The sequence below is a fragment of the Haliaeetus leucocephalus genome, unplaced genomic scaffold (genome assembly GCF_000737465.1).
Source record: "Haliaeetus leucocephalus isolate CR32 unplaced genomic scaffold, Haliaeetus_leucocephalus-4.0 Scaffold450, whole genome shotgun sequence".
NCBI lineage: Eukaryota > Metazoa > Chordata > Aves > Accipitriformes > Accipitridae > Haliaeetus > Haliaeetus leucocephalus.
In genome coordinates, this window is record NW_010972886.1 from 5,437,513 (window position 1) to 5,464,066 (window position 26,554).

Genomic DNA, 26,554 nt, shown 5'->3' on the forward strand with positions numbered 1-26,554 from the left:
TCTATTTCCCTTTAATGTAACTTAATAAAAAAGGTTTCAGTCATAGAAACAGGCTTGCATTAAATAATATTTTAACATTGTTAGAATAATGCATAAGTTATTGTTTAAAACAGAAATCATATTTACAAAGTAATTCATTGCAATACCACTTGAACAGGAACTTATACTTGCAAATGTATACCTACCTTTCATCTTCAGGTAGCTGCAGCCAGCGAAGAACAGTTATCACTCTTTCTTCAAAGGGGATTGAGCTGTATCAGAACAACACAAGATCAGCCAACCGTGTATTTCCAAGAGCTAAAAAAATTTTAGTCATACATTACAAAAATCAATGTACTTTAGCAGAGAAAATTGAATTCAACTGGATGCTGTTAACAGCTATTTAGCAGGATGTGAGTTTATCAATGTTAATTGCCTGTGACTCAACAGGAGTTAATGGCCTGATCTACAGCTCCCTTGAATATTGTCCCCATTGATTGCAATGTGATCAGGATAAAGCTCCCAGTATTGCTTATGTTCATTATAAAGAGAATAATTGGCTTCAAGGTACAAAATCATGTCTAGGTTTTCATTCCTGTATTATGTTTTGAAAAAGTTTCAGTTTGGGGGTGTTTAGGGTTTTTTTTTTAAACGTTTAACCTGTTTGAATACAAGCTCTCATACTATGTCAGAAAGAAGATGCTCTATATCAATTACTGAAGTAGACCAACAATAAGCATGTTGACCTGTAACAACATGAGGTACCCAAAAACTTAGTACTTCAGCTACTTAACACAAGTTCATGTAACAATGTACAAGTTCCTAGAGGAAAAACAAAATGTAGGTAGTAAGTCAAGAACCAGAATTTCCAAGCTATATGAAGGGTGTAGTAAGAGAAAATGATCCTAGGAACATAGAAATGAAAAGCCTCATTTCTTGGGCAAGATTTGAGATTATTAAATAAATGGTAATAAACAGATTTATGTAGAATTTTCATTAGGCAGAAAATGTTTAATTGCAGTGAAGAGCAATCACTGACTAAAATATGACTGCCTTAATGTGAAATATTTTCAAAATTTGCAATGAAAATAATTTTTTATTAGAACAATTTACCACAGTCAACAGTAAAACTTTAGTTTTCATGGACAATATCACATCATGACCTGATATATTCAACTGTATGAGAGGTTTGGATTGAATGACTCTAAACACACCCATAAAAGATTTTTATAAATAGAAACAGAAAAGCACTAAAGCTTCAAAGCTGGCTGCTCTTCAAGCTCATTTTTCCACATCTTTAAAACATTTGCTGAGGAATGGCAAAATGATTAGATAAAGAATCTACAATATACGGAAACAAAGTTAACTGGATCCTATCTTTTTTTCCACATTGTGTACAACTATTTAGAACAGCAGGAATAAAAAAGTTATGCTTTCTCTGGTGTCTGTCCCATTGCAACAGTTAAAGTAAAATATTCATCCAAGACACAGGAGTTTACATACCTATTGTATTTTTCATACAGGTTTGGAAAGGTTCCATTAACAGCTACGTCTGACCCAGGCCAAAAGAACGTACCTGCTTTTAGACCTTGGTACATAGCCGTTAGCCAAATCTGCAGGAGAACAAATCATCATTATTAGTGTGGGTCACTGAATTAACTAACTGCCTGATCCACTACTGCCCCTACCAGCTCTGCACCTTTTCAGCAAGATCAAAAAACTAAAAGTGTAACTAAGTGGAGCACTCCAGACAGTCAATCTTGCATGTCATCACTATGGGCAGTTCAGATATACCTTGCAGCCTGATTCCTTGTGGCAAACACTCACATCCTTTCTGCTGCTACACTGGGGGGAGCCAGGACAGAAGTAGGAACCATTAGCTCCCATGGAGGGAGCAGTAATGCAACAGTAGAACCACAGCTGAACACCAGGAAGGGGAAATGTCTCAAGAATAGTGAAGCAAGAAGAGATGGGAAAGTTCCAAGGACCTACGCTCCACATACTTTGAAATATGGGAGCAACTCTTCTGATTTTGCTGCTGATCTAATGATTTGCAGATTTGTCTGCCTTCTGCCTGACTTTTACACCACTTTCTTCTCACTGGCCTGCAAAGTCTATGCTTCTGTGTTCTTTCCTAAGGAAAAAAAAAAAAATTCCGGTCCTCCCCACATTACTAAATAGTTGCATCTGTTCCCTCGCTATTCTTCAAGCTAGCACTCACCCAAACTTTCCCATACCACTTCATTTTGACGGCAGTCTCAGCAGATTTGCCATAGCTGTATGATTGAACTGAGACTTCTTCTTCTAAAACCACATCTTTAGACATAGTAGTAATTTGGGCAGAGTGTAAACCTTTACTACTGCTTATTACTAAAACTAACTGGTCTGTTAATTTACTCAGCGAAGTTAACTGCAAGCCCAACATATTAAAAATAGAACGAAATCTGGTATCCCTATTAGTCATTGTAAGCTGGTTTTCTCCTTAAAGAAAATTCCATTTAAGTTCAACAAAATCCGTTACACTTTGTTTCATTTGTCGTTTTGCAGCTCTAGTATGGTAATTCCTAATCATACTGAGTCATGCTTCTTGGCTGACTTAGAAGTACCCTCTGTACTCTTTTAGCATCGCTGTGCATCCAAGTGATATTAAGTAACATAACAGGCTGATGTACATTCTCAGCAGTGTATTAATACTTACAGGCTGTCCTTGGTACCACTGTGGATTAAACTTCTCTTCACTTTTAAGCGTGAAGGATGCATTTGTTCTGGGGTCATACATCTTGTTATCAATTATACCATGAGATTCAGGATACAGCCCCTGTAATTGAGAGTATACCTTGTCACAATGTTATAAAGAAAAAGAACCTTCCAGCTACACAAAGAGATGTCCATTAGACAAATACGTCCAGTGAATCATCTATATGAGACTTCTACTCCACCAGTACCTCAAGACCCAAATTTAACAGCATCACCTACCATTGCTACCAAGCCCTATCTTCCAATTCTTGCTTCTCAGTGAGATTAAGAAAAATAGGCAAGCAACTTGCTCTGGGATCAAACTGAAAGACACCGTCTCAGTTCACGCATTTGTTGTATCTTTAGTACCAATGACAAAGCAATTACCTATGCTGGACCTCCATCACATGACCAAAACCCGGGGATTTCAAAGGAGAATTGCACATCAGCAGGTAAAAGCTCTAGCTGGGGATAACCATTACATGAGCAGAGAAAGAAGTTCTCAGAGGCAACAGCTGTTAGGTAGTTTTAACAGATTTTGTGCTCTACCTTCAAGCAGACTAGCTCCTTTTTACATTAAAGGATATAACACCACCACCACCGCTAGGACCCTAATAAACACCACACTTGCTACTTTTGACAACAATAGGGAGCTGAGACAAAGGCCTATATTGTATTTAGGGACACTTTCACATGGCTGCAGGGCATGATCAATGCCATGCCTCTTAGCTGCATATTCAACTATGGATATTTGTGAGGATTACACAAATAAACATCTCATTCCTGAACCTGCACTCCTCCCCAAAAGTCCTGACAAACTGGGAAGGTAAGAAAGAAGGTACAGATCCTCAAGTATCTGACTGAATTTTACGTCTGGTGTGATGAAACTAAGAAGGATCTACTGGATTCCAACTCTGCATTCGGTGTTGAAAACCTCCATTTTTCTTTTTCCTCCTATACACAAGAGGTGGTAAATTTACAAGATCAGCTTTGTGACACTCCTATCCAGGTTTGGGTACAATCCATCAGAGTCAACATCAATGCAAGGTTCAAATCTTTTCTTTCATTTCATACTCTTCTTTGCATCATGCCAAGCTACCTTAAAGAAGTGAACAAGGCTGGCAGTTTAAAGGAATTAAGGCTGCTCTTACTCCAGAAGAGAGCAAGCTGCAATTTAGTGGAAATATTTACACAAATGAGGAGTTGTAAAGTGATGTGGCCTTCCACCTATACAGGAATTCTTGCAGCTAGTTTTAGGAGGATTGGATTACTTAATAAGATGAAATCTGACCATTTAGCTGCAGTGTTACATAATGACTGTTAATCTAAATTAGATAAAGAGTATAATATATACATTTTCATGTTCTGAAGGGAAATCTTATTATTTTAATAATCCATTAAAGAAATATACTATTCCCTTGGAGACAACTTGATAACAAACAGCCTCTTCAGTAGCAGAAACATAATATACAGGAATTCTTACTGTGACAATGGAGTAATGATTGGGAAAGGTTTTTGAAGGATACACTGGTCTCATACTGGAGGTGTATGTTCCACATTTCTCTAAAGGGAGGAAGAAAGAAAATCAGCAAAATTACAGAAATAAAAACCCTTGCAAGTTGCTGTCATGAAGACATAAACCTTTTTAAAAAAAGAAAAAGAAAAGAAAAAGACAAAAAATATTCCCAGAAAGTTTTCATTCTTCAAAATTCTGGAGTTAATACTTCATTTTTCTTCCCACATTCATTTACAAGCTGACTAAATGGCTATTAATACAAATTTTATATATTCCTAACGACTGACTTCAGTGGTCATGAGCAAAACCTACAGTCCTTATGAAAACCATGCACAGATAAGAATGAATAATCAAAGAAATCACACCCTCCAAAGTTGTCCTGGTATGCAGTAAGTGAAGTCTGCTGCTTGACAACAACTGGCTACTTCACCCTGGGCACTCCCAGAGATGAACTGGCCACTGGCACAGTGGTGCCCTGGCGCTCTCAGTCACCTGTCAAATCCCTATTTATTTTGCAGTCTCCTTTTTGTTTGTGGGTTTTTGTTTGATTGTTTTTAATAAAAATAAGCTCTTATTCCAAGATGAATCTCAAAGTTTCCTTTATCTTAATATAAAAATCATATGTTTCTAAGGAGATTAGCGCACAGTGTTTGCTAGTACGAAGAGTCATTAGCCAGGCCAAAACACTTAAGCAGACCTTACTGGAGCTAGGTGCCTAAATTTTCACAGGCAAATGTAAAGGCCCTAATTTAACAAAAAAAAAAAAAAAAAAAAAAAAAAAAAAAAAGCAAGCCTTTACCAATTTCAAAAATACTATGTGATTACCAAAACCACTTTAACTGATGCTAAAGAGCCAAAAATAATGACCCTATAGAAAGGCCACCACTGGCCCTCTGTGTCATTATTTTTATAATATAAATGAAAAAGAAATAAAAGGTTTGATAACATAAAAAGTGTTGCATCAAGGCATTTTGAACTCATTGGATTAGGGCTTTGGATTAGATCTCAATTGAAATAATCAATTTAAGTTAATCAAGATAAAAAGAAGCCAACCCAGAAAGTTAAATCTTCTCAAGTTACATAGACAGTCCCTCCCACATCTGTGTTCTGTAGTAACAAATCATCACTTGTACCATTTTTGCTACTGCAACACACTCAACACGTTTCAACCATTTCCAAATCTGTTGTTGAGGCTGTTTTCTGAAATCATAGGGGTTTTTGTGGGGGTGGATGGGGAGGTGGGAGGGGGGTTTTGTTTTGTTTTTAAAGTAAGATTAAAATGCACTTAAAAACTTTTGTCCAAAATCCTAGGGGGTTTTGCTGGGACTTCACATAAGAGTTACCTTTCTTCTTTCTGACTTGTTGCCTTAAAGACAATTTAAGACAGAAGGAAGATTTCTTTAAAAATTATAATATCACAGCATAAAAGTATGGGAAAATGTCTTCTCTGAGCCCCATATACACACGTTATGGCTATGTTTGGATTCACTGAAAACCTTCAGCTCCATGCTGAATTGCCCACCTTTAGGCAGGTAGCAGAGAGAATGAGTATATAATAAAACTTGCTAAAATTGAAATTATGATATTGTCTTACAGGCATCTCTTCTAACTGATTTCTCCAAGGAGACATCAGAATTTCACTGTAGGCATGGTTAAATTAACAGGGCTAGATAATGGGAATATTTTTATCTAACAGAATGCTGCACTTGATGACAAGTGTTTTAAAGAGGAAAATCCAGGCCTTTAACATTGTTCTAATTAATAGAAGAACTGGGAAGTCCGATAAGTTACTTAAAGCCAATAACTGTTCACTGCTTTGTAAATGCTGTCATTCAAACTGTGTCTCTTTTTGAACATTTACTAGTCCTGTAAATTAATAACTATGAACTTCAAAAGAATTCAATACAATTTTTCAGCAATATTCAAGCAATTTATCCATTTTTGTTATTTATCTACCACAAAGTACTAGATTTCATTACCCTTTCCTGCACAGTAAAATACTGTAGCAGTATTTACATACTCGTATAAATGTTTATCTTTACACTATGACTGCTTCCACCATTTTCAGGGCCTATACACGTGGGACATGAAGAACATGGAGATTTGAAGCTATAGGCCCTCAGGTGCCATGCGATATACATCGCAGTGACACCAATTTCCATTCATGAGACTATTTTTCTCTTACTGAAGAAAATTTGCCTTATCTGAGCTTTTCACCCACCATTTTACTATGAGGGGAAAAAAGCCTGGAAAGCAAGGTTTTGTAACAAGAGAAAGCTGAAGATCCTGTAGTATATCATATCTAAAAGTCTTGTATCAGATTACAAAAAAAACACTCCATAGTAACGTAGAACTGCAGACATAATGCAGAAATAATATTTTTTCCCCAGACTGTTCCTTATTTTGCTGTGTCTAAAACATGTATATTAGACATTATGGGTTTAGAATCCTTTAAAAAAAAAAAAAAAAGTTTTGACCACCAAAAACTCCATGGTTCTGGAGAAGTGAAGTGACTATGATGAAGATACTAAGATATTTGTATTTCTTAGTGGTCAGAATTTATCATGGGTTCAGTGGAAAGAGAAATACAAGTTTATTATAGGAGTCAGCAAGAGAAGTCCTACAGATACTTTGTGGCACTGTTATTTTGTATCTCAGCCACAGGTATAACTACCTGTAATAGCCAGCCTCTCCTCACAATGCCCAAGAAGTCTTCTTCAGTTGAAATTTTTTATAACTGCATCTAATAAAATTGTTTCAAACATCTCATTTTATTTAACATGGAACAAAATGAAAAAAGCTAAAACCTCAAATACATCTGTGAATTGTTATCCTCTGGAACAGATCAAGTTGTAACAACCACTGTACAAAAAAAAGCATGTTATTTTTACTGATTTATTTTTAGTCAAACTGAGACCAGCCACCCCAGGTAGCAGTTTATGAATGACAAGAAAATTGGCATATTTTTCAGACAAGAAATGCCATCAGTTCTTTACAGACCACAGCCAAAATAGAGACAGGAAAAGTAACTAAAGTTACGTAGACACTACAAAGTTAAGACAGTACAAAAGCTAGGGTAAAAATATGTACTTATGAGGTTCTCATTTCTTCTGAAAATGTTTGTTAAATCAAAGTTTTCTCAGATTCAGCACATTTCTACCAGCCGTTCTGTATCATCTGTTCCTAATCTCTTCCTTCTCTATCTTCTTTTTCAAATCTAATCAAATGCTTTCTACCTCGCTTTCCATTTTCTAAAGCCATTCCACCTAAATATGAGACAATATGCAATATAGAGCAAAAAGTGGGTCTACTTCTATTCTGAAGAAATAAAGTAATCTCACAGCAAAAAAGCATCCACCTCCTAAATATAGGAAGGACTACTTAATTTTTAAGGTTTCACTGAAAATCCAAAGAGCCCTTTCCTTATGCCCTCCCTCTCTTTGCCTTTCCACCCTCCCACACCTCAAGTTCTCTGTACGCAGTTGTTTAGAGCAACAACTTCCATTTCCAAAGAAGAGTGAGGATTTTAAAGAGTAAGCATAGCTGCATCTATGGATTTTTCAGGTAAGACATCATGATACTGCTTAGACAAAGAAACTACTCACGTAACTTGCTAATAACAGGTAGAAGTCCACCCCACGTCTGCAAATATTCTGCTCTGAAGCCATCCAATGAAAATAGTAACACTGGAGACTTGGTAAATCTGAACAAACAGAAATTTAAGTATTAAAAGACAGACTCTGAGAAATAATTTCCTATCGCTTATTTCAAGAAAGTTTCCCCTAAATCATGAGGATGTTCATTACGGGACTATAAACCAGGCCATGGAAGTAAGTCTTCCTAAGCAGGAAGGTTCACAGGCTGCTGCAGCCCTGAGCAGCCAGCCACCCGGTCCCTCTGGTTGTAGGCTGGCATAGCAACCCTGCCCGAAGAGGCTGAGGGTCGCAGTAGGGCAAGCACAGGGAAATCATGACAAGGCCTGATTTCACAAACACCCATAAAATAAAGAACAAGACAGGATGCTCATGTAATCCGTCTGGTGGCTTTGGTACTCCTTATCTTGAAATCAGTCCCACTGGAGCAACACTCAGCCCCTCTGACCCCACCTCCCTCCCCGAGTGTAAGAGAAGGGAAAGAGAAAAAGCAATGTGAAGCCATGGCTTTTATTTATTCACTGTGCTTCTGAGCAACATGTAATCTATCTGAAAGAAAGGAACTTATCTTTTTACATATACAGTGCACAAAACCCTAAGAAAGTCTAATGTACCGGATATGTTAAATCAGCAACTATAACACACATATTTCCTTTCATCTTATCAAGATCACGTAACAAAGAACAAGTTGGTTACTGTACCAGAAGTACTACCAATCTCTGAACTGAAAAATGTGGCCCTATGACTGGAAGACTGTAACAGTATTTTTGCCTGGAACTTGACAAATAAATTCAGAAACTGATTTCACCGGAACTAGCAAAAATAAATTCTCGTCTTCCAATCTCCACAGGACCTCTGTTTTCCAGCCTTGAGTTGCTCCCAGCTTCAGCCCTGTTCAAACAATTTCTCTCCAACTGTAAGCTTAAAATACTGCATCACAATGGGAATAGTCATCAGTAACTTCTTCCTTGAAGAAAAAATATCCCATGTTTGACCTATAGATATGAAGACATGTGAGACTGCAAAAAATCACTGCAGTGCAGCAACGACCACTGAAAATACAGATTTGCATAGAAGAATTGAGTATTTTTTACATGCCAATTGCAAGCTCATTTTTCCTTTTTGTTTACAAATTGTAAAATGAAAATGTTTTTTTTAAAAACTTTGTTGCATTTTAGTTTCCCAAAATAAAACAGTGAGGATAGAAGACAAATATTATTTATAAAGTGTTTACAATTTCTTTAGTGAGGCACCCCACAGAAAGATCCAAACAGTCATTTACAAGTGAAACATTTATAAGCCTTATTTCAGTCAAACAAAAGTGACTATATTAAACTGAAGATTAGTCAGACAGTCAAAACATGTCTATCCTAAAAAAATTTTAATCAACAATTTGGACAACAGTTCAGCCAAAAGGATTTCACTAGTCAGAACCATTACATAGCCTACCCTACAGCCCAGACAAAATGAAACATTAAGATGTATTTGTAAGATGTGTGTTTGTAGCCCGGTTTTTATTTATATGGTATATTTAATACCATATTTTGAAAATCTTAGGGCAATTAGCTGGGAACAAGAAATCAATGATCTTCAGAACAAGACTAAAGTTCTTTGGCAGAACAGAGTAGGGAAACTTCATGTACTACTTCTGCCCATATTACAAGTATTTTTTGCACCACAGATTCTGATCTCTACAACTTCTTCAAATACCTTCTCCGCTGCCCACCCCAATAAATTGATTCCCTCCAATGCAGAGGTCTAACAATTTCCACTGCAAAGTTTCCTGCAATAAAATATGAACTTTGATGCAAAGACTGGTCAATATTACTTAACAACAAGTTTAACTAAAAAAAAAAAAAAACAACCAAAAAAAACCCAACAACAAACCACCAAAAAAACCCAAACCAAATTTAAAACAACTCCTTAGAAAGGGACTTTACACAACCGTTTCTGGTTTGGCAGTTACAAGCAAACCAACTGTTAAGTACATGTTTTAGTTGTCTGCAAACGCAGCTACTGACCCTCTCGCACATGTAAAATTAAACTTGGCAAAATAGACCATTGCCACAACTAGGGAGATTGGCCATTTTGCTTCTTGTATATTCTACACATGCTGAAACTCATACAGTTAGTGATGAGCCCTGTGCTCAGGGAAGCAAAGCATGACAGACCACATTAACTGCACTCTCTTTGGAGCAGCTCCAGTAAAATCCCTAGACAGACTGACCTGAGCTCGGTTCTGAGATATATCAGCGATTTCCATGACTTTTTCTTGTCAGTAGCCCAGCTTACACTTGCTACTTCAAAAATGTGCTACCATGAGCAAGCAAGCCTGGTGTGCTCAAGTTTTGGCCCTGCCAGTGATTCATGCTGGCTGTGTCCAAACAGTATGACAAGGGTGCTTCACTGGTCTTAGATAAACATGTACACCACAGTCACATCCTGACTCCAAACTGAAGGAAATGCAGTGGCAATTATCTCCTCCTATAAACTGGCTTCTATGGAAACATAATGCAGGCAACACAGGCTTGCTGTGGTCTAGCAGGTTCATTAGTCTGGATGATGAAGAGCCCAGAACTGCAGACCATACTGTCAACCTGACCTGCCTCACCGCAGGCAAGTTAGACCACAATTAAAGGAAAAAAATAGAAGAAAGAAAGAAAAGGAAAAAAGAAAAAAATCCTCTTTAAAAGCTAAACATACTACACAGAAAACTTCCTATCCCCCCACTAGTGCCTATATACAGCATAAAGCACAGGAAGTAAAGCTCTCTTTTCTGCTAAATGTACATAAAGCCTCAACAGGAGGCATAATAGCAAATTTCAAATATACAGGAGAGATCTGCAAAGAGGAAAGTAATCAGCTGCTCTTCCAGCTCAATGAAGATAGAACAAATAGTACTAGGCTTGAAGTACAGCAAAAGATACTAAGACATCAGGAAGACCATCTAGTTAAGCACTAGGATAAACTGCTTAAGTAGGTTTGAATTCTCAGAGTTTTATTTTACTCCTAGAACAGTGAGAAGGTCTAGATCTCTCCTCAAGTCTTATAGCCCATTAACTTTATAATCCAGTTAAATAATATAGAACCTAGTCTTGGAAAGACTTAGGTGAGTACTTAATTTTAACAACTTGATCAGTCTCACTGAAATTAGTGGGATTTCTCAGATCAAACACCTCATTGAACACTGCATTGTCTTGTCTATTCTGCACCACAAGAGCAAACCCAACTAAAACCAAAACAGAATAAAACCAGCAATCTGAACCCACAAAACATGCTGTATTAATACACACAGAATCAGAATTGATATCCTGAGGCCTCAAAATGAGCACTGAGCTAGTCACCTGCACTCCTGCCTACCTCACCACAGGAAGAAGTGGATTGTTTACAGAGTTGTTAGTTTTGGGAGTGGTTTGTGCGCTAATAGTCCAAGATGAGCCTTCAGTCAACACTGTTCGATTCAACTTTGACCCCACATCACCCTTTCCTGGCCTGGGTTTTATTGCAACATTTCTGGTTTTGCTAGGATTAAGACAATTTTAGTAGAGTAACTATGTATCCATTTCATGTGCTGAACAGAAATAACTTCTTTTTAGGGGTTTTTGTTTGTCAATTAACAGGAGTTACCCTATGGCATTTACACCATTAACTTTGACTGTGGAGCTGCACAAGGGTCTTGCTTGTTTATCCACCCCGTGGGGGTAACACTTCCTAATTTTGCATTAGGGAAATCAGCATCCTAGAGTCAGTTCCCATTACACAGTCCTGAATGGCCCCTGACCTCAGAACAGGAGTTAATGACAAAAGCTTCCAGAACGACCTGGCTACCACCCTCCTACGTGGGGGCTTATCAGGGACCTGGACTCCAAGCTGGACAGAAGTTCCAATTTCTGTCTTGATGAAGGTTCTGAAGTGTCAGGATTTGTTACTGCTCTGAATGAAAAGTACTTGTTTGGTATAAAAATATTCTGAAAAGGAGATGTATTTTGTTTGACAGTATTATAACTCCAATGAATAAATATAGCACGATTTAAGTATCTTAACATAAGTCAAAAAAAGTAATGACATAAGAACAAAGTCAAATGTTTTTACTTTATTAGAAATATCCCCAGCACACCATAATTTCAAAATCATCAAGATGAAAATAGTTTTGACTTTTTGACACTTTTCAGACAAGAACATAAATCAATTCAACTCATCCCCACAACATATCTACAAACTATTTTCCAGTTGAACACTGTTCAGTCAAGAATGTTCAAGTCACTTCTATTAAGAACTTATACATACAATCATAGTTTGCAGTCAACTTTAGCTTTAAAGTTAATTTGAAGATCCCACAGCAAAAACAGTATAAGAAATACAGGGTTTTTTCCTGGCTGGGAGCTTTGCTGTACTGCTTGAGCCTGAGTGCTGATGCCATAAACTACATGAGTCATTCCTCACACAATGTACACATAACTTGCAGAAGCAGGCCCACTGTAGGGCTGAGCCAGAGGATACAAGGATCCCATGCCATTCTACACCTTTTAAAGACAGTAGTTCAGACAGTTTGCAAATAACGCTGTCCCACTGCTGGTGAAACTGGGACAGTGATCTGCCCACATTTTGCAGGTCTGGGGCTGGAACAGGCAAGGAAATGGAAAGGTCTTTAGAAGTGACCAGGGAAGGAGGCAGTCTTAGGAGCCTGAGATTGCTGGATGGGTCCCAAAATATTTGGGACAGCAGGTATTAGAGCACATGTAGGACAATGAGGCTGGCACAAGACAGAGCTGCCCAGAGCACACACATCTGTGAGAGGCAGCAGGGTTCAGGAATAGGCATGTCTTGCAAGTCAAGCAAGTGCTGGGATACATGAGTGCTACTGGGATAGAGCAACCTGATCTGTTAGTAAGTGCTACCAAATGCTGGCCGACCAGGTGTCCTTCTCTGTCTGGCAGCTGCTCTTACTGTGGATAAGAAAGGCAAGCAGGTCCCAGGAAAGCACAGTAGGGAAAATAATCTCAAAGATGAAATGTAAGCAAAGAGTAGAGCTATGCAAATATACAGTATCCTCACCCTTTTGGACACTGGCGTTCAGTAATGTCCTCACACTCCTCTTCAACCCAGCTTGCCTCTCCTTAAAACAAATGAGTGCAATTTATTTTTTAAGACAGTACATTCTTATTGCTAAATGCAAGTTTTTTCATTTTACTGGATGCTTTCGAAGTTATATTATGTTCTTGCTCCTTTCATACAAATATGGGTACATATAAGAGACTGTAGGAACTTGTTTAGGATATTTACCTTTACAAACAGCATGATAATTGACACAGCAATCCTTATTTTCCACACAGTCATCTGAACAGGAACAATGATATTCTGGTCGCCTCTTCTCTCCACACCTGAATTTATTACAGGTCCATATGTGGGCTAAAAACAGATGAGAGAGAAGGACAGCACAATGATTAATACCGGTGTAAGTGTAGAATTAATAAACTGAATCTTTTTCTGTCTCAAATGTGTACTCACTGAAAAACAGTCCTGACGTATTTCATGCATGTATAATATTGCAAGCTTTGGCACTTTGGAAAATAGAAACACCCATGGCTAAATAATCCAAGTGCGTAGCCATCTGAATACAATTTTGCAGCATATTATTGTAAATATCACAGATCAGAAAGAATCCTTTTTACAGACCTCCTTAGACCTCCTTAAATATGGTAATTTATGCATTTACCAGATTAAACCCACATACTATAAAGAAAAACTCCAGATTTGAGTCTGACCTTGGAATGCCTAGAAAACACTGAGCAGCAGTAACTTACTCTGATTTGCATTGAAGTCACAGTGGATTTTACCAGTCACCATCAGGCACTCCAGCATCTTTCAGCACCTCTGAGGCATAGGTATCACTCTGCCACTATTTGAGACTATGCTCACAGGAAGACCTACTGACTTCAGCTTCATTGCTGATTTTAGGAAGAGATTTTTTTCCCCTGAATCATATTGATTTTCTGAATGGAATATTCCAATACATTGTATCATTTGAAGATGATCATTTTGCGATCATCTGATGATGATCTACACAAGTAGATCCTTTGAGGTCAATGAGGATAAATGTGAATGAGTTTACCAACTGAGTGAATACTTAAGGGAAGGTCTCAGAGACATGGAAGCCAAATCTAAATGTTTGATTAGAGGACAGTCAGCCATCCTCATACATGACTAGCAATTATAAATCCCTAAAAGCATTCTCAGGAGATAATGTCACTTTCAGGAATACTGAACTTCAGTAACTCTACCAATGTCAGTAGATCTTTACTTCTGAGAGAGATAGAAGAATCTATTATGGTTCTAGTTACATGATACTATTTAGAAATTAGAATTTGATTCTCCACTGATGTTAAGGCTAATTAATTAAAAAAAAAAAATAACACCAAGCAATGAATTCCCATTCTTAGTGCTAAGACAGACTCTCCAGTTTGTTTTTAAAGTATTCCTTAAACTGAGGCAGAGTGGTGTAATGAAACGAAGTGGAGGGTAAATCCCATGCAACTATTGCATAAATCTCTTTGTTTATGGAATTTAGAGGATCTTTCAATAACAGTCAGTTGAAGCAGGGACCTAAGCTCAGTCTAATAATTTGGTTTTAAAAGTCAACATTAGAATTTTTAATTTCAGTGTGACACTACATTGATAAACTTTACAGATACACATGAAGAGGAGTGAGACGAAAAACAGTTAACTGAAAAGAATGCTGCATATGAAGCATTAAGGCAAAACTAATTTAGAGAAAACAGTCAAGTTCTGTCCTTAATGTCACTACCTGCACTAACATATTTCCCTGTAAAATTTCTCCACGGTACTTTTCACACTTTTGCCTATCTGACCTTTGCTTTCCGGCAAATCACGAGACCTGCTTCTCACTTCATAATAATTCTCCACCAGCACAATCTGTTTTGTCATCCTGCCTTGTCCCAAAGGCCAGCACATGACCTTTGCTTCACACTCAAGCTGGGGAGTAACAAGGCAGAGGGCCCGAGTAGGTGGGTAAGGAGAGACAGCAGCTTTCAGAGTTGCTCTGTCCTACTTTTTCACACTGGTGATGACAGAGAGATACAGTATGCAGAATGCACTCCTATTCCTGGTTTGTCTGAGAATGTAGGAGTTGTCCCTGATGCCAGGGACAATGCAGATCACTGTTCTCTCACCCCCAGACAAAGCACAAAAGGCTGGCTGAGACTGAGTTGCAGTTGTTCCTCCTCTTTCCCAAGGGGCAGGGCAGCAGCACAGTCCCTCACAGCCTCTCTCCCCAGAGGAGCTATGGGAAAGCCAGCCTACCAGCTATGTCAGCTCTTACGTAGTCCAGCTGGGTGAAATACAAGCTTGCTTTGTGTGCAACAGCTGCACCAGAGCCCTGATGTTTCCGCATGAGTCCCCAGTACCACCATCATCACTGCAACTCCACCCATGGTTGCAACGGAGGGAGCACAAAACGGGGGAGACCACTGGCATCAGAACCACCCTGTTGCTCAGCAGCACTCCTTTGCGCTCACAGCCTAGCTGAAAAGTCAGGGGTTACAGCCAGCTGACCACAACAGTACTCACACATGCTGAGCTGTCCCACGTCACAGAACAGAAGAGTTTGCCCCACAGCTTTTTTCCATCCTTACCTGGTTGTATACATGTTTCCTGGTAATCTAAGCAGCAGTTTCCAAGCTTGACACAATCTTTATCACAACGGCAGCTTCCAAAGGTCCTTTCAAAGCAACGACCTTTGCAGGTTTTCACTGTAATATTGGATAGTGTTAGATGTCAGTGGCTGAGCCCAAATCAGTCAACATGCAACAGAAATGAATAAGGTCAGTATGTGGAACGACAGAGCTGGTCATTCCACAACTTTCAGGACGGCTGCAAAACCAGTGACAGCCAAAGGAAAAGGAAAGTCTTGATCCAACTAAATGTTTATTTTCTCTTATTGAGCAAAAATATTTTTTCATCGTATTCAGCAAAGAGTTCTGTTCTGTTTTAGCAGGACAGAGTCTTTCATTATTGGCAGAAATAAGTGAAACAAAAGACTACAATTCTAGTTGTGACTGTCCTTGCCTTTCTGTATCACCAGAAGATATGAGTACAGTCATTTAGAATATGGAAGATCTCTGTCAGAGGAAATCTGAACCTAGGTTTTCAATAAGGGTGCCCTAAACAGTGAAACACTTGCAGAGAACACTAATCTTCATCTTCACATCTGACAATGTTCCACTTTCTATAAATAATTAAACATTAATTAGAATCTAGACTGCATTAGCTATGCTGGCAACTCTCCCATGTTCATGCCCTGTTTGAGTGACTGTCTTCATACAAATCAGTGGAACTGAAGAAGCCTCAGTCCAGCATTCTGCTGTACCATGGTTAAGGTACTATCTCAAGACACAGGAATGGCTGTTCCAAACCAGACACAGGAGATACAAACTTGAGTGTACTGCTCACTGGCTTAATTTTTGTTCAGTTTTAATGTTAAAAAAAAGGCACAGCATTCTTCCACTAGACTGGAGCTGCCTGGGGGAAAAAAAACATGAAACTGGTGACATGAAGCTGTAACAACACATAAGTAGTTGGTCAGTCTGTTTCATCTTGTGCAATCACCAGAAGGGAGTGAGGTAAATCCTTCATCATTTGGCTCCTCTTATCAAGAATCTTGATGTGTGTGATATTAGGAAAATGAGATAATAATGAGCCAATATTGCAAAGCTGTAATAAAATGAGAAAAAACCTAAACAGATTCTACTGGGAAATTAATAATCTGAATTTTAGTTAAAAATCATTGTAGGCCTGTTTGTTAAACAGAGCAACTTTGAAATTATTCTAAATAGTTGCTCCCAAAGTGAAGCTTGATTTCTTAAAATATCTTTCATAACCTTCTACCTGAAGAAAGTTCATCATTGAAAAAAACCACATATTTTTCAGGACAGAAAACAGCCTGAGGAATTCCACAAGGAACATTTTCAGGCTACAATTCTAACCAGTAAAAAAATAACTTTTTTTTTGCCCATAATTGACTGGAAAAGATGAAAAACAAATGTTCCAGGACAACATGAAATAGAAATTGTTGGGGTTTTTTTTATAGTGAACTGAGAAAAGCCAGCCGTGTGACATCACCACAGTGACAGTTGGGATATATGGAAGCTGCCAGACCAGACACTGAGTGCCAGGATCAGTTTACCTCTCAAGTGAGTACACACAAATACTGAGTACACCTGACTTATTTCCCAGTATTTTCATTCCCCTCTAACTGAAACTGCTTCAAGCAATGCATCCAATCCTCTTCCTACAGCAAGAAAGGGTGGTATTCTGATAATATCAAAATCAATTTACAAAAAAGAAAAAAAAAAAACCAAAAAGGAATTCCTTAGAAATATTACTAAATAAAAGGCATATTAGTTACCATCTTTTGAACAGCTAGGCTTCAGGCCAAATATACATCCTAGGATTGTTGTTAACATGCAGACACAGAGCACCTGTGGGACAGGAAGGAAAAGAAAGTAATCTTAAATGACCACTGATGGTTTGAAAGCCCTTATTTTCTCTATACTGTTATACAATTGTACTGAAATTGATAAACATGCAGATTAGGAGGCTGATTTCACTGCTTTCACAGTTTTCACTCACACAAGTAGTTATGTTGTTTGCAATTAATTATTGCTGCATGAACATGAATATTCTCAAGACTAGGCCTGTGTATTTCATTTCTTATCAAGTAATTTAATGTAGACGTGATGATATAGTTGTTTCTCACAAACAAATAAATTGTTTATGGTTACTCATATATCAATTTTATAGAAAACTCTTTGCTCCACTTCTTCCTTTCTCCTAGTTTGTTCTAAGACGAAACAAAGTTTTGCCATTGACCACAGACTACAAACAGAAGGCATGGCTCTTAAGTGATACCTATAATTTTCTTAGGCAGGAAAACCTTTTCCCACTTCCTAGTATCCAGTTCATACTAGATGTTGGTCCATACCATGGTAAGCAACTGTGGGATGTCACGCTAGACTGACCACAGTGTCTTACACTGACCAGAAACTATGGCCATGTTTATTTTGGATTCTGAATGCATTAAAGTTATCAAAGAAGCACCTTATTGTCCTTGCCCAGCATTTTAGGGCAAGACCTAATGCCTACTCAAATACAGGGAAAGATTCCTTTTAATCTCATGAAGTACTGGATTTGGTCCATAAACTCTTAAGGAAAAGTGTATATATTATCAATGCATATAGAGTAATTAAAGAGTCCAGGAAAGCCAACAAGGCACTTATGATGGCTATGCTATTCAAGTGTAGAATGTAATAAGGTAGTTTGCCAAAAGTCCTGAAAGAGATAGCACTGTAATAATGCAGACTTTCTTATTCAGAAGTATTTGAGGAAGTATGGGTAGGAGAGAATGTACATCACCTTTATGGTCATCGTTTTCTGAGGAAAAATTGCTTTCAAGCAATACTTCGATAACTTTACGTACATGCCCACACAAAGTCTCTGCCTTTTTTCCTCCTCCCCAATCAGCAAAAGCTGCTGAGTCAGTCTTTGAGTGTGATGCCTGAATCATGTTGTGATGTGGCAAAAATTCACCCCATTTTAAAATGCACCTAATATTTCTCAAGCTTACTTTTTTGAAGTCTGTGAGCACTTGAGTAAATAAAAACTATTTGTGTTGTTTTTAACAAATATACAGTTCACTATACAATTTTGTTCACTAAGCAGTTAGTAAAGCCAGTAAGAACACAATTTCTGGAATGCGTAGCATTGAAATTCAGGTATTATTCTGGATTTCTGAACTGAAAATTATCATAAACCATATTAATCAATATAAAAAATATTACACACACAGCATTCATGAAAAAAGGGAATTATAGACTGGAACTGATGAAACTTTGGCCTAGAATTCTGAACCAAGCAAGTCTAGAATCTTAGATGATTCAACAATGTCTAACAGAGAAATAAGTACTTTTAAAGTTCAACTCTATCTTTGAATTGCCAGGGAAAGAAAGAAAATAAGAGAATGAGGAAAAAAAAAATCCGGTATTATCAATGCACCCAGATACACTACACTGACAGAGAGGTGCAAGTCTCCATTAACCCAGCTGTCAAGAATGACTACAACTGCAGAGCTCTGTACTTGCCTTTTCTTTTTTTAAACAGCATACTAACATGTGCAGTATCAATAACATTTTCTGTTAAATCAGTATCAATAGTATTATCTTCCACGTAAATTGTTATGGACCTTTGAAGTCTTCCATATGAAATACCAACTAGATAAGAGCACGTGCACAGCTAGGTAGGTAGCACATGAGATGCAAGATGTCAAAGCCCAGCAAAATCAGTGGAGAGAGCAAAACCTGTTATTATCCCTTTAACTTACGTATTATTTGGAAATTACAGATCGATTAATTTGTTTTTAAAAAGCCAACTTGAGAACAATTTTTTTCAGGGTGGCAATATATTGCTTCTCTACTCCCACCAGGCCCTGCTGCTAAGATCAGAGAGTAGAATGTCCTCTGACATGTAACCACAAACATGCTTTAAAACAGACAAAACCCACACCTACTCTGTCTGCAAGAGCTTTATTCCCATATCTTCAAATAGCTACATGACCTATGGGACTTAGGCCACCTAAGGCATCCTTGTAACAAAAGCACATTGCAGTGCCACTAAATGCACTATTAATATTCCCTTAAGGAGCTTCAGTGTAGATAATGCATGTTTAAAAACCACAAATTTAATTGTGACACCAAATTAATGTAAAAATTAAATCTAAATAAAACCCACTCCAAAGTGATAGCGTTATAGTACTTCCCAACTAAAACTGGTAAATCTTCACTAAAGTTCTCACAAATAGTTCCTGAGATTTTGGCACCGAATGTTACAAAATCACTTTTGTATTGTATTCCAGATTTTCAGTTTTACACTTCCATGAACATAATTAATTCCAACAAGCAAAAACATGAAAGGATTATATTCACTGAGGCATATGAATGTTCTTTTGGGTAGGAAATACTACAAAATGGTAATGCTACTTGATGCAATAACACAACTTGTGTTTCCTGCAAGCAATACTCTGGAAACCTCATAGCATCACAAAACACAGCACACTACAAATGCTCTCTGTGTCTCTACTACAAACCAGCTCTGCTCTCAAATGTCTTGTATGTACACAAGGAAAACATGGTCCAGGTCCTTACCTGGTGTACTATGCCCATCTGTAATAAATGAAGATCTGGGAAATTCTATTGACTCATTACATTCAAGCCTTTGCTTTCTTAACATTAGTCCCACTAGCTTAAATTTTAGTCTTAAAAAATATTTTAGTGCAAAATACTAAAGCTATCCCCCCCCCCCCGTTTTTTTTCTTTCTTTCTTTCTTTAACACTTAAGAACCTTCACAAAAATGGTAAGCTTAGAGGTAAAGCATTTGACAATGTTCTGGGACAGCCAGCTCTTATCTAGTGGACTATACCATGCAATTGCAGCTTAGTGTTTAAGGCTTTGAATCAAAGCTTTATCTTGAGCCTGAATGACTTCAGTCATGTGGATATTACCCACACAAATGGCACAAATGTTCAGCTGGAACAATGTGGAGCAACTAATACTGGCCAACAGCAGCAGTAGTCCTGACTAGGCACAGCAAGAGATGTTACACTAGTAGCTGACTAATTAGCGGAAAGGCTTTAAGATTATCAGCTCTACAGATGACAAGGAATAATCAAGCTAGCTTTAAAGGTCACCCAGTTACAGAAAGTCACCACACTGCTGCAGCCCAAATGTGGACTAATTTACTTTGCTTCTTGCTGTATGGGACCTTGCTGTAACAGTAGGTTACTAATATTACCTGAACTATTTTACATACAGGTAGCTCAGGTTTGGGATGCTGCAGTCTGCTGTGTAAAGATTTTTTTTTTTTTTTAATCTATATAAAGACAAGTGGCTGCACATGTAGTTTAAGGTTTACTATCAAGAACCTCATTAGAACCCTGCAGCGTCCTGGTGCAAGCACCAGACTCAAATCTCTAGCTACTACCACACTGTCAACCTAACACCTAATGCCTTCAAGGTTTAGTCTGTCTTTTTAAACAAAAGGAGAAAATCTTACCTGTTCTCTCTCTCCCCCACATTCTTCCCCTCAAAAAAGAAAGCAAGAACTGAGAAAAAGGTGCAATTAAGAAAGAATATGGGAACCCAACATTTAGTAGGAAGGCAAATAAAATTAAAGAACCTGGCCTTGTTATACACAAAAGTAGCACATGAACTTTTTATGGTAACTTGAGAGACTGCTAGGACAAAATGTCAGATTTGGTTTTAATATAGTATCTGAGAAAAGTTTTTTAAACCAACACAGTAAAAACTGCAGAGAAGAAAGTATCCTTTTTTGTTTTAAAAATATATTTTTTAAAGTTTGTTTTGGAATCAAAAAACATTGTCATCTAGGGATGAATCTCTGTCCCATCACTGCTTCCTTTACGTGGGCGGAAGCAATAAAAGCTTTGCTTTGTAAACATTATAGCAGTTGGGAATACGTGGTTGAGTGTCTGGAAAACTGCAATCCTGAAAACATTTGAAAAGCCTTTTATTTTGAGCTGGGCAGATGGAAATATGATAACATGGTTAGAGAGCAGAATCATTTCCATCACTCATCTCTAGAACTGCAGCTGAAGAGAATTTCTCAGCAGTGATTTTGGAGAGCTGGTGGAAGGGCCACAGAGCCAGCATGCACACAGGCTGCAGGCACTGGATCCCAAAGAGACTGGTCAACTGTACAGGTATTGGTGACATACATAGAAACCTCTCACCAGCCTTAGCTACTGTCGTCTTTCCTTTGCTATTGTATTTTACTCTTCCTTTACACAGTCAATGCTACTGTCCCTTTCTCGTCACTCTTCCCTAGCTCTGTCCATCTTCCCTGCTTCCCCTCTATTCTTCTACTCTGCATTTTCTTCAGCAAAGAATGCCTTGGTGTCTCTTTTAAGGAATAATCATTCTGAATTAAGTTTCTTTGTGTTGATCTTCCTCACCCTTTGCCTACCATGTACTCAGTTGATTTCCATCTTCCTTGTTTCATCCCTGGTGTTCCATGGCCAACAAAACTTGTCACTCTAAGGTTTAAGGCACATCCATTAACAACTACACAATTAACAAAGAAGCAATGCAAAGTAGTGGTTTTTCATTCTAATCTCCATGATTGACTCTCACAGTTGTGCCATGTCTGTCCACGAAGGGAGAACATCTAGTCTGGGTCTGTAATGCCAGTATTACAAAAACCCATGGAATTTTCCAAAACCACTGGAAACCATGAAGGGTATACTATGTTTTTCACTGTTTTGTGCACCTAGAATAGACGACTAACAACACAGATCTTAACACTGAAATATTTTTGAGAACGAATTTAATCTGCAAAAGAGTAAAGAACACTGTAATAAATAACGAATTTCAAGTAAGAACAGAGTCACCGTCTGTCTTTAAAGGGCATTGTTAAAAATGCAGAAAGCATACTGTACAGAGAAAAAACCCTTATCTACACTTGCCAGGGGCAGGAACGCTTACTCATGCTTGTAAGAGTTATTTTTAAACAGAGATAATCCCTCAACAGCTCAGTTATATTCAAAAGCAGGGGATACTTAATAAAGTTTACTGAACTGAAAGGAGGTAGATACTTCACTCATACCAGCACAGCTACATATCTAAACAAATCACCTTAAAAAAAAGTTATCAGCACTGAAACAAGTGCACCACCTTCTCCTTGCACCACTCATCTCTTCTTTCCACATTTGTAAATATTTTTAAGCTCTTCAAAGACTTGCTTTTGTTGATCCACATTCCACACCTAGAGCCCAGGAGGAGAGACCCTGAGGCTCTCAGGTCCTGGTTGTCCTGAAACACTGAAGGTGACTGAATTATCCTGAAGTCAGTGGATGGAAAAGCTGGAGCTTACATCCAAAACCTTTTCAGAGCTAAAAAGATTTACTCTAAAAACATATAGGGATTATTGTTTTTCTTCTCAAAGCAGCACACAGGTGGTCTACTCTGTTTCTATTGAATGTTCTGAAGACTGTTATTACATACTATTGCAACATAAGGTCATTCAAAGGACAAGAATATTTTAAAGGTAGCTCGAGCCACTGTAAGATATTATTAAAAGCCTTCATGGAGCTTACCAAAGAACAGTAACTGTTCATTCAGCAGGGAATTATCAGCAGAAGACATATCATACCATAGCTCTCTAAATACCTTCCAAAACTATTCAAGCATCTGTTTTTTAACAAGAAAGAGACAAAGATATAGAACCGAGTTAGCATCTGTCAGCTAGGTTCTAAAATATTTTTCTCATTTGTTGCTTGTCCAACTGTATAGGTACACATTGTCCTGGAAGGTATAAACACATGAGCTGTTATCAAAGCACAGACATTTTACCCCTGGCTGGTTTTGGGGGGGTTTTTTGGTGGGTTTTTTTTTTCCCCCAATGCATTTTACATCATGGGAGAATTCAGAGAGAAACTAAAGTGCAACTATATACTAGCCAAAAAGAAGAGGAAATATAACTTCTGGTTAAATTCCCAGAAAACAGACAGCTGCTGACTCTACTTAATCAGCAGGTAGGTTTTTGTAAAAACCTAAGGATAAACAGGACTGAAAACTGATCTTGATTTATGAGAAAAAAGTAGATATTATGCTTTCAGATACAATTATTTTATTCAGCACAGCAGACTATGAACACAGAACAAAGACCACCACATACCATCTGCTTTTGTGGCAAGCACATATGAATGCATGGTTACATTGAAAGAGAAGCTGTCAGTATTATGCCAACTCAAAACTGTTGTCCAAACAAGCTGCACTTGACCCATGAATAAAAGCAAAACTGGAGAAGAAAACATGGCCTTGAGCCATCTTCATGCTTTTCCTATTCCAAAAATCCCTTTTCAAGAATAAAGCTAAAGCGGTTCCAATTTGTAGTACCATCATGAGAGTTGTAACAGGAACAGTGTAAAAAAGGGGACTGCTGCTACTGGGTACTGATAGTACCACCAAATATACCAAGTAAACCTATATTCACCTCCAATTTTCCATGGCAGATGCTGTTGCTACTGCCAGCATGACAGCAACATTAGGCTGAGCAGGAAGACACAGCGACCTTAAAGAGCAAGTGAAGCAATCCTGTAAAACACCGTAAGAATGTAAGGAGCATCAGAAATTGCGACACCAAATCAGTACAGGAAGAAGATGGCACAAATAAAGTTTCAAAGCTATTCACTACAGGTCTTTACTAAGCACACTGATATCTATCACAGGCACATCTTTAGCCCTGAATCCTTTGGCCATTTTCCCAAAACAAAGGCCAGGGCTGACAGGCCATTCTTTACCTCTGCACCCTTTGAATATAGTCCCTCAAAAAACAAAATGCAGACTATCAAATTTTGATGCCTCACAACACGGAAATGTGTTTCAGTCAGAAGGACTCAAGAACTGACCCACTTGATCATGCCAGAGATAAACAGCACAATGGAAGACAAATGGCTGGTTTTGATTATTGACTTCTGTGCAAGCAGCTGTAACAACATTATACTTTTTATTATTCAATGAGTAACAAACAAACAAAACTTTTATACAGACTTGTACCCAAATACTACCACATATTGGAAGGCATTTATATAGGCTGATTTGCCTATATGCCATTACACAGCAGAACTGGGACAAGGTTCACACTCACCTGAGTTTCTTCAGGAATGCAAATATTTCATCTTTTCTCATTACTTCCCTTTTCTCTTTAGCCAACTTATTCAGTGGTGAACAGTTAAACAATAGCCTGTATGTCAAGTGTCCTTACTTATACTACTTTCCTTTGCCCTCCACCACATCCCACTTACAATAAAATCCACTGCTGTCTTATAAGGACCCTTAAAGAAAACTTTACACAGCTGACCTGTGCAACACCTGTGCAGAAAAGTATTTTTTGCTTTTCAGTGCAGAAAGTATATTTTTTTACACTGCTTTAATATATTTCCTGTCCTATTTTCAAAATACCATTCCAATACTGATCATTATAAAATAGCTTCTCTGAAAATCATATATATACACTACTGTTTCATTCAAATAGGACACTACTGCAGTGTAGCACACTGCCAAATTCTGTCAGACAGAACATTCTTTAAAACAAGTATTTATCCACTACCCATAGCATATGGTCACAGCAATGTTTGCCAACATATCAATTTCTAATACAAGCTCTGAGGTGAGAAAATTTTCATACCTTTCATGTTTTCAAAGCCTTTAATTTACCCCGCTCCTCCTTTCAGCTGAAAGCAACAGAAACATAGCTTCCATGTTAAGTCAAATCAGAACAATAGTCTCCTTGTGTAGTTCTACTGATATTAGTGAAAGAATGCCAAGGAAAAGAGCAGGAGAGTTGGAAGGAAGCCTTGCATAATTTTTATATCTTTGGCCTTGCCTGAAATCGAACAGTTTTAGCACAGTAACTAAACTGTTCTGAATTCAATTTAATAATTATCTTTACAGAAAGTCTATTTCAGCTGTTGAGAGCACTGTTTGGGAAACCTCAACCAGCCTTGAGGACAGCTCTTCAACAAAAAGCTGGAAGAAGCCTCAGAGTCACCCCCTCACCTTGTTTTAGCCAGCTCTTGCCTCTGTCCCCTGCGTGAACTGTTACAGGCACGCTGCAGTCAAGTCCATCCTGGCCAAGCACTCTATTAACCCTGACCCTAACTCAGACTTTACTTCCTCCCTTCCTTCACCTTGGACCTGCCTCATCACTATATACTCATCTGGCAATCTAGACTACTCGCTGACCCTGGTTAGCATCCCCAAACCTGCTTTGCTCACCTTGCTCGGGTATGGTGAGACTGTCCTTTCAGTGAGGCCACTGCCTGCATCTGCCTTGTCATCACACCTAGATACAGTTTTGCCTTCTTTCAGCAGGACCTGCCCTTGTCTGGTGCCTGACAGGTAGACAAAGACTATTACTGCAAAATTAAAGAAAGGTAATGAAAACCCTAAGGTATGGGTTGAGACAGAGCTCCAAATGCTCAAGCAGGAAGTCTGAACACACATGACACTAATCCTGGCCCCAATCACTCATTTGCTTTGCCTGACTGGACCAAATGGCTGATCCTAGCACACTGCAGCCTAATCCATCAGCAGATAGTCTACACAAATTCCTAGGCAGAACATGGATGTTTCCAGACAGGCAACCAGCCAGCAGTGTTGACAGAAGCACGCAAGTCACACAGCTGGGTGTCCTTCAGCCTGTTCCAAGCCTTGCACTCCGGCTGGAGTCCAGGAAGCCAGAAGCATTCACACACTGCACTCTGAGGGGTGACCAAAGCCTCCCAGATGGCTTAAATCCTCCAGCTCAGCTACATAAGAAAGTATCTTGCAGCCTATCCTAAACACCACAGTTTTGTCTATGCTGAAAGCAGTACCTAAACTACCCAGCTCAAAGTAAGCTGAAGTATGCTTAGCAAAGTCACAATCACACCTTTGACTGTGGCACAGACATACCCAAAGTCAACCTAGTTTGGCAATAAAATTTAAAATGAGTTGCGAGTACAATTATAAACAAAGGCAGTCCCTACTCTCCCTTGGTGAAGATTTTTGTATGGATGGATTTTTTTTTTTTGGGGGGGGG

General features: G+C 38.3%; 1 protein-coding gene across 6 annotated transcripts in view; it reads right to left on the minus strand.

Moving 5' to 3' along the window:
• ENPP1 (ectonucleotide pyrophosphatase/phosphodiesterase 1) overlaps positions 1–26,554 on the minus strand; it is a 58,063-nt gene that overhangs the window by 23,942 nt on the left and 7,567 nt on the right. For 2 of the 6 annotated variants that reach the window (XM_010574684.1, XM_010574688.1), the window contains exons 2-10: positions 17,309–17,381; positions 15,537–15,653; positions 13,168–13,293; positions 12,940–13,000; positions 7,837–7,934; positions 4,199–4,278; positions 2,678–2,797; positions 1,483–1,592; positions 186–251 (exon numbers count right to left, since the gene is read on the minus strand). In XM_010574684.1, coding sequence (XP_010572986.1) covers positions 186–251; positions 1,483–1,592; positions 2,678–2,797; positions 4,199–4,278; positions 7,837–7,934; positions 12,940–13,000; positions 13,168–13,293; positions 15,537–15,653; positions 17,309–17,381 — 851 coding nt within the window. Of the gene's footprint in view, positions 1–185; positions 252–1,482; positions 1,593–2,677; positions 2,798–4,198; positions 4,279–7,836; positions 7,935–12,939; positions 13,001–13,167; positions 13,294–15,536; positions 15,654–17,308; positions 17,383–26,554 lie in introns of those variants that run through there. The other 4 variants (XM_010574685.1, XM_010574689.1, XM_010574687.1 and 1 more) reach the window with 4 other exon arrangements.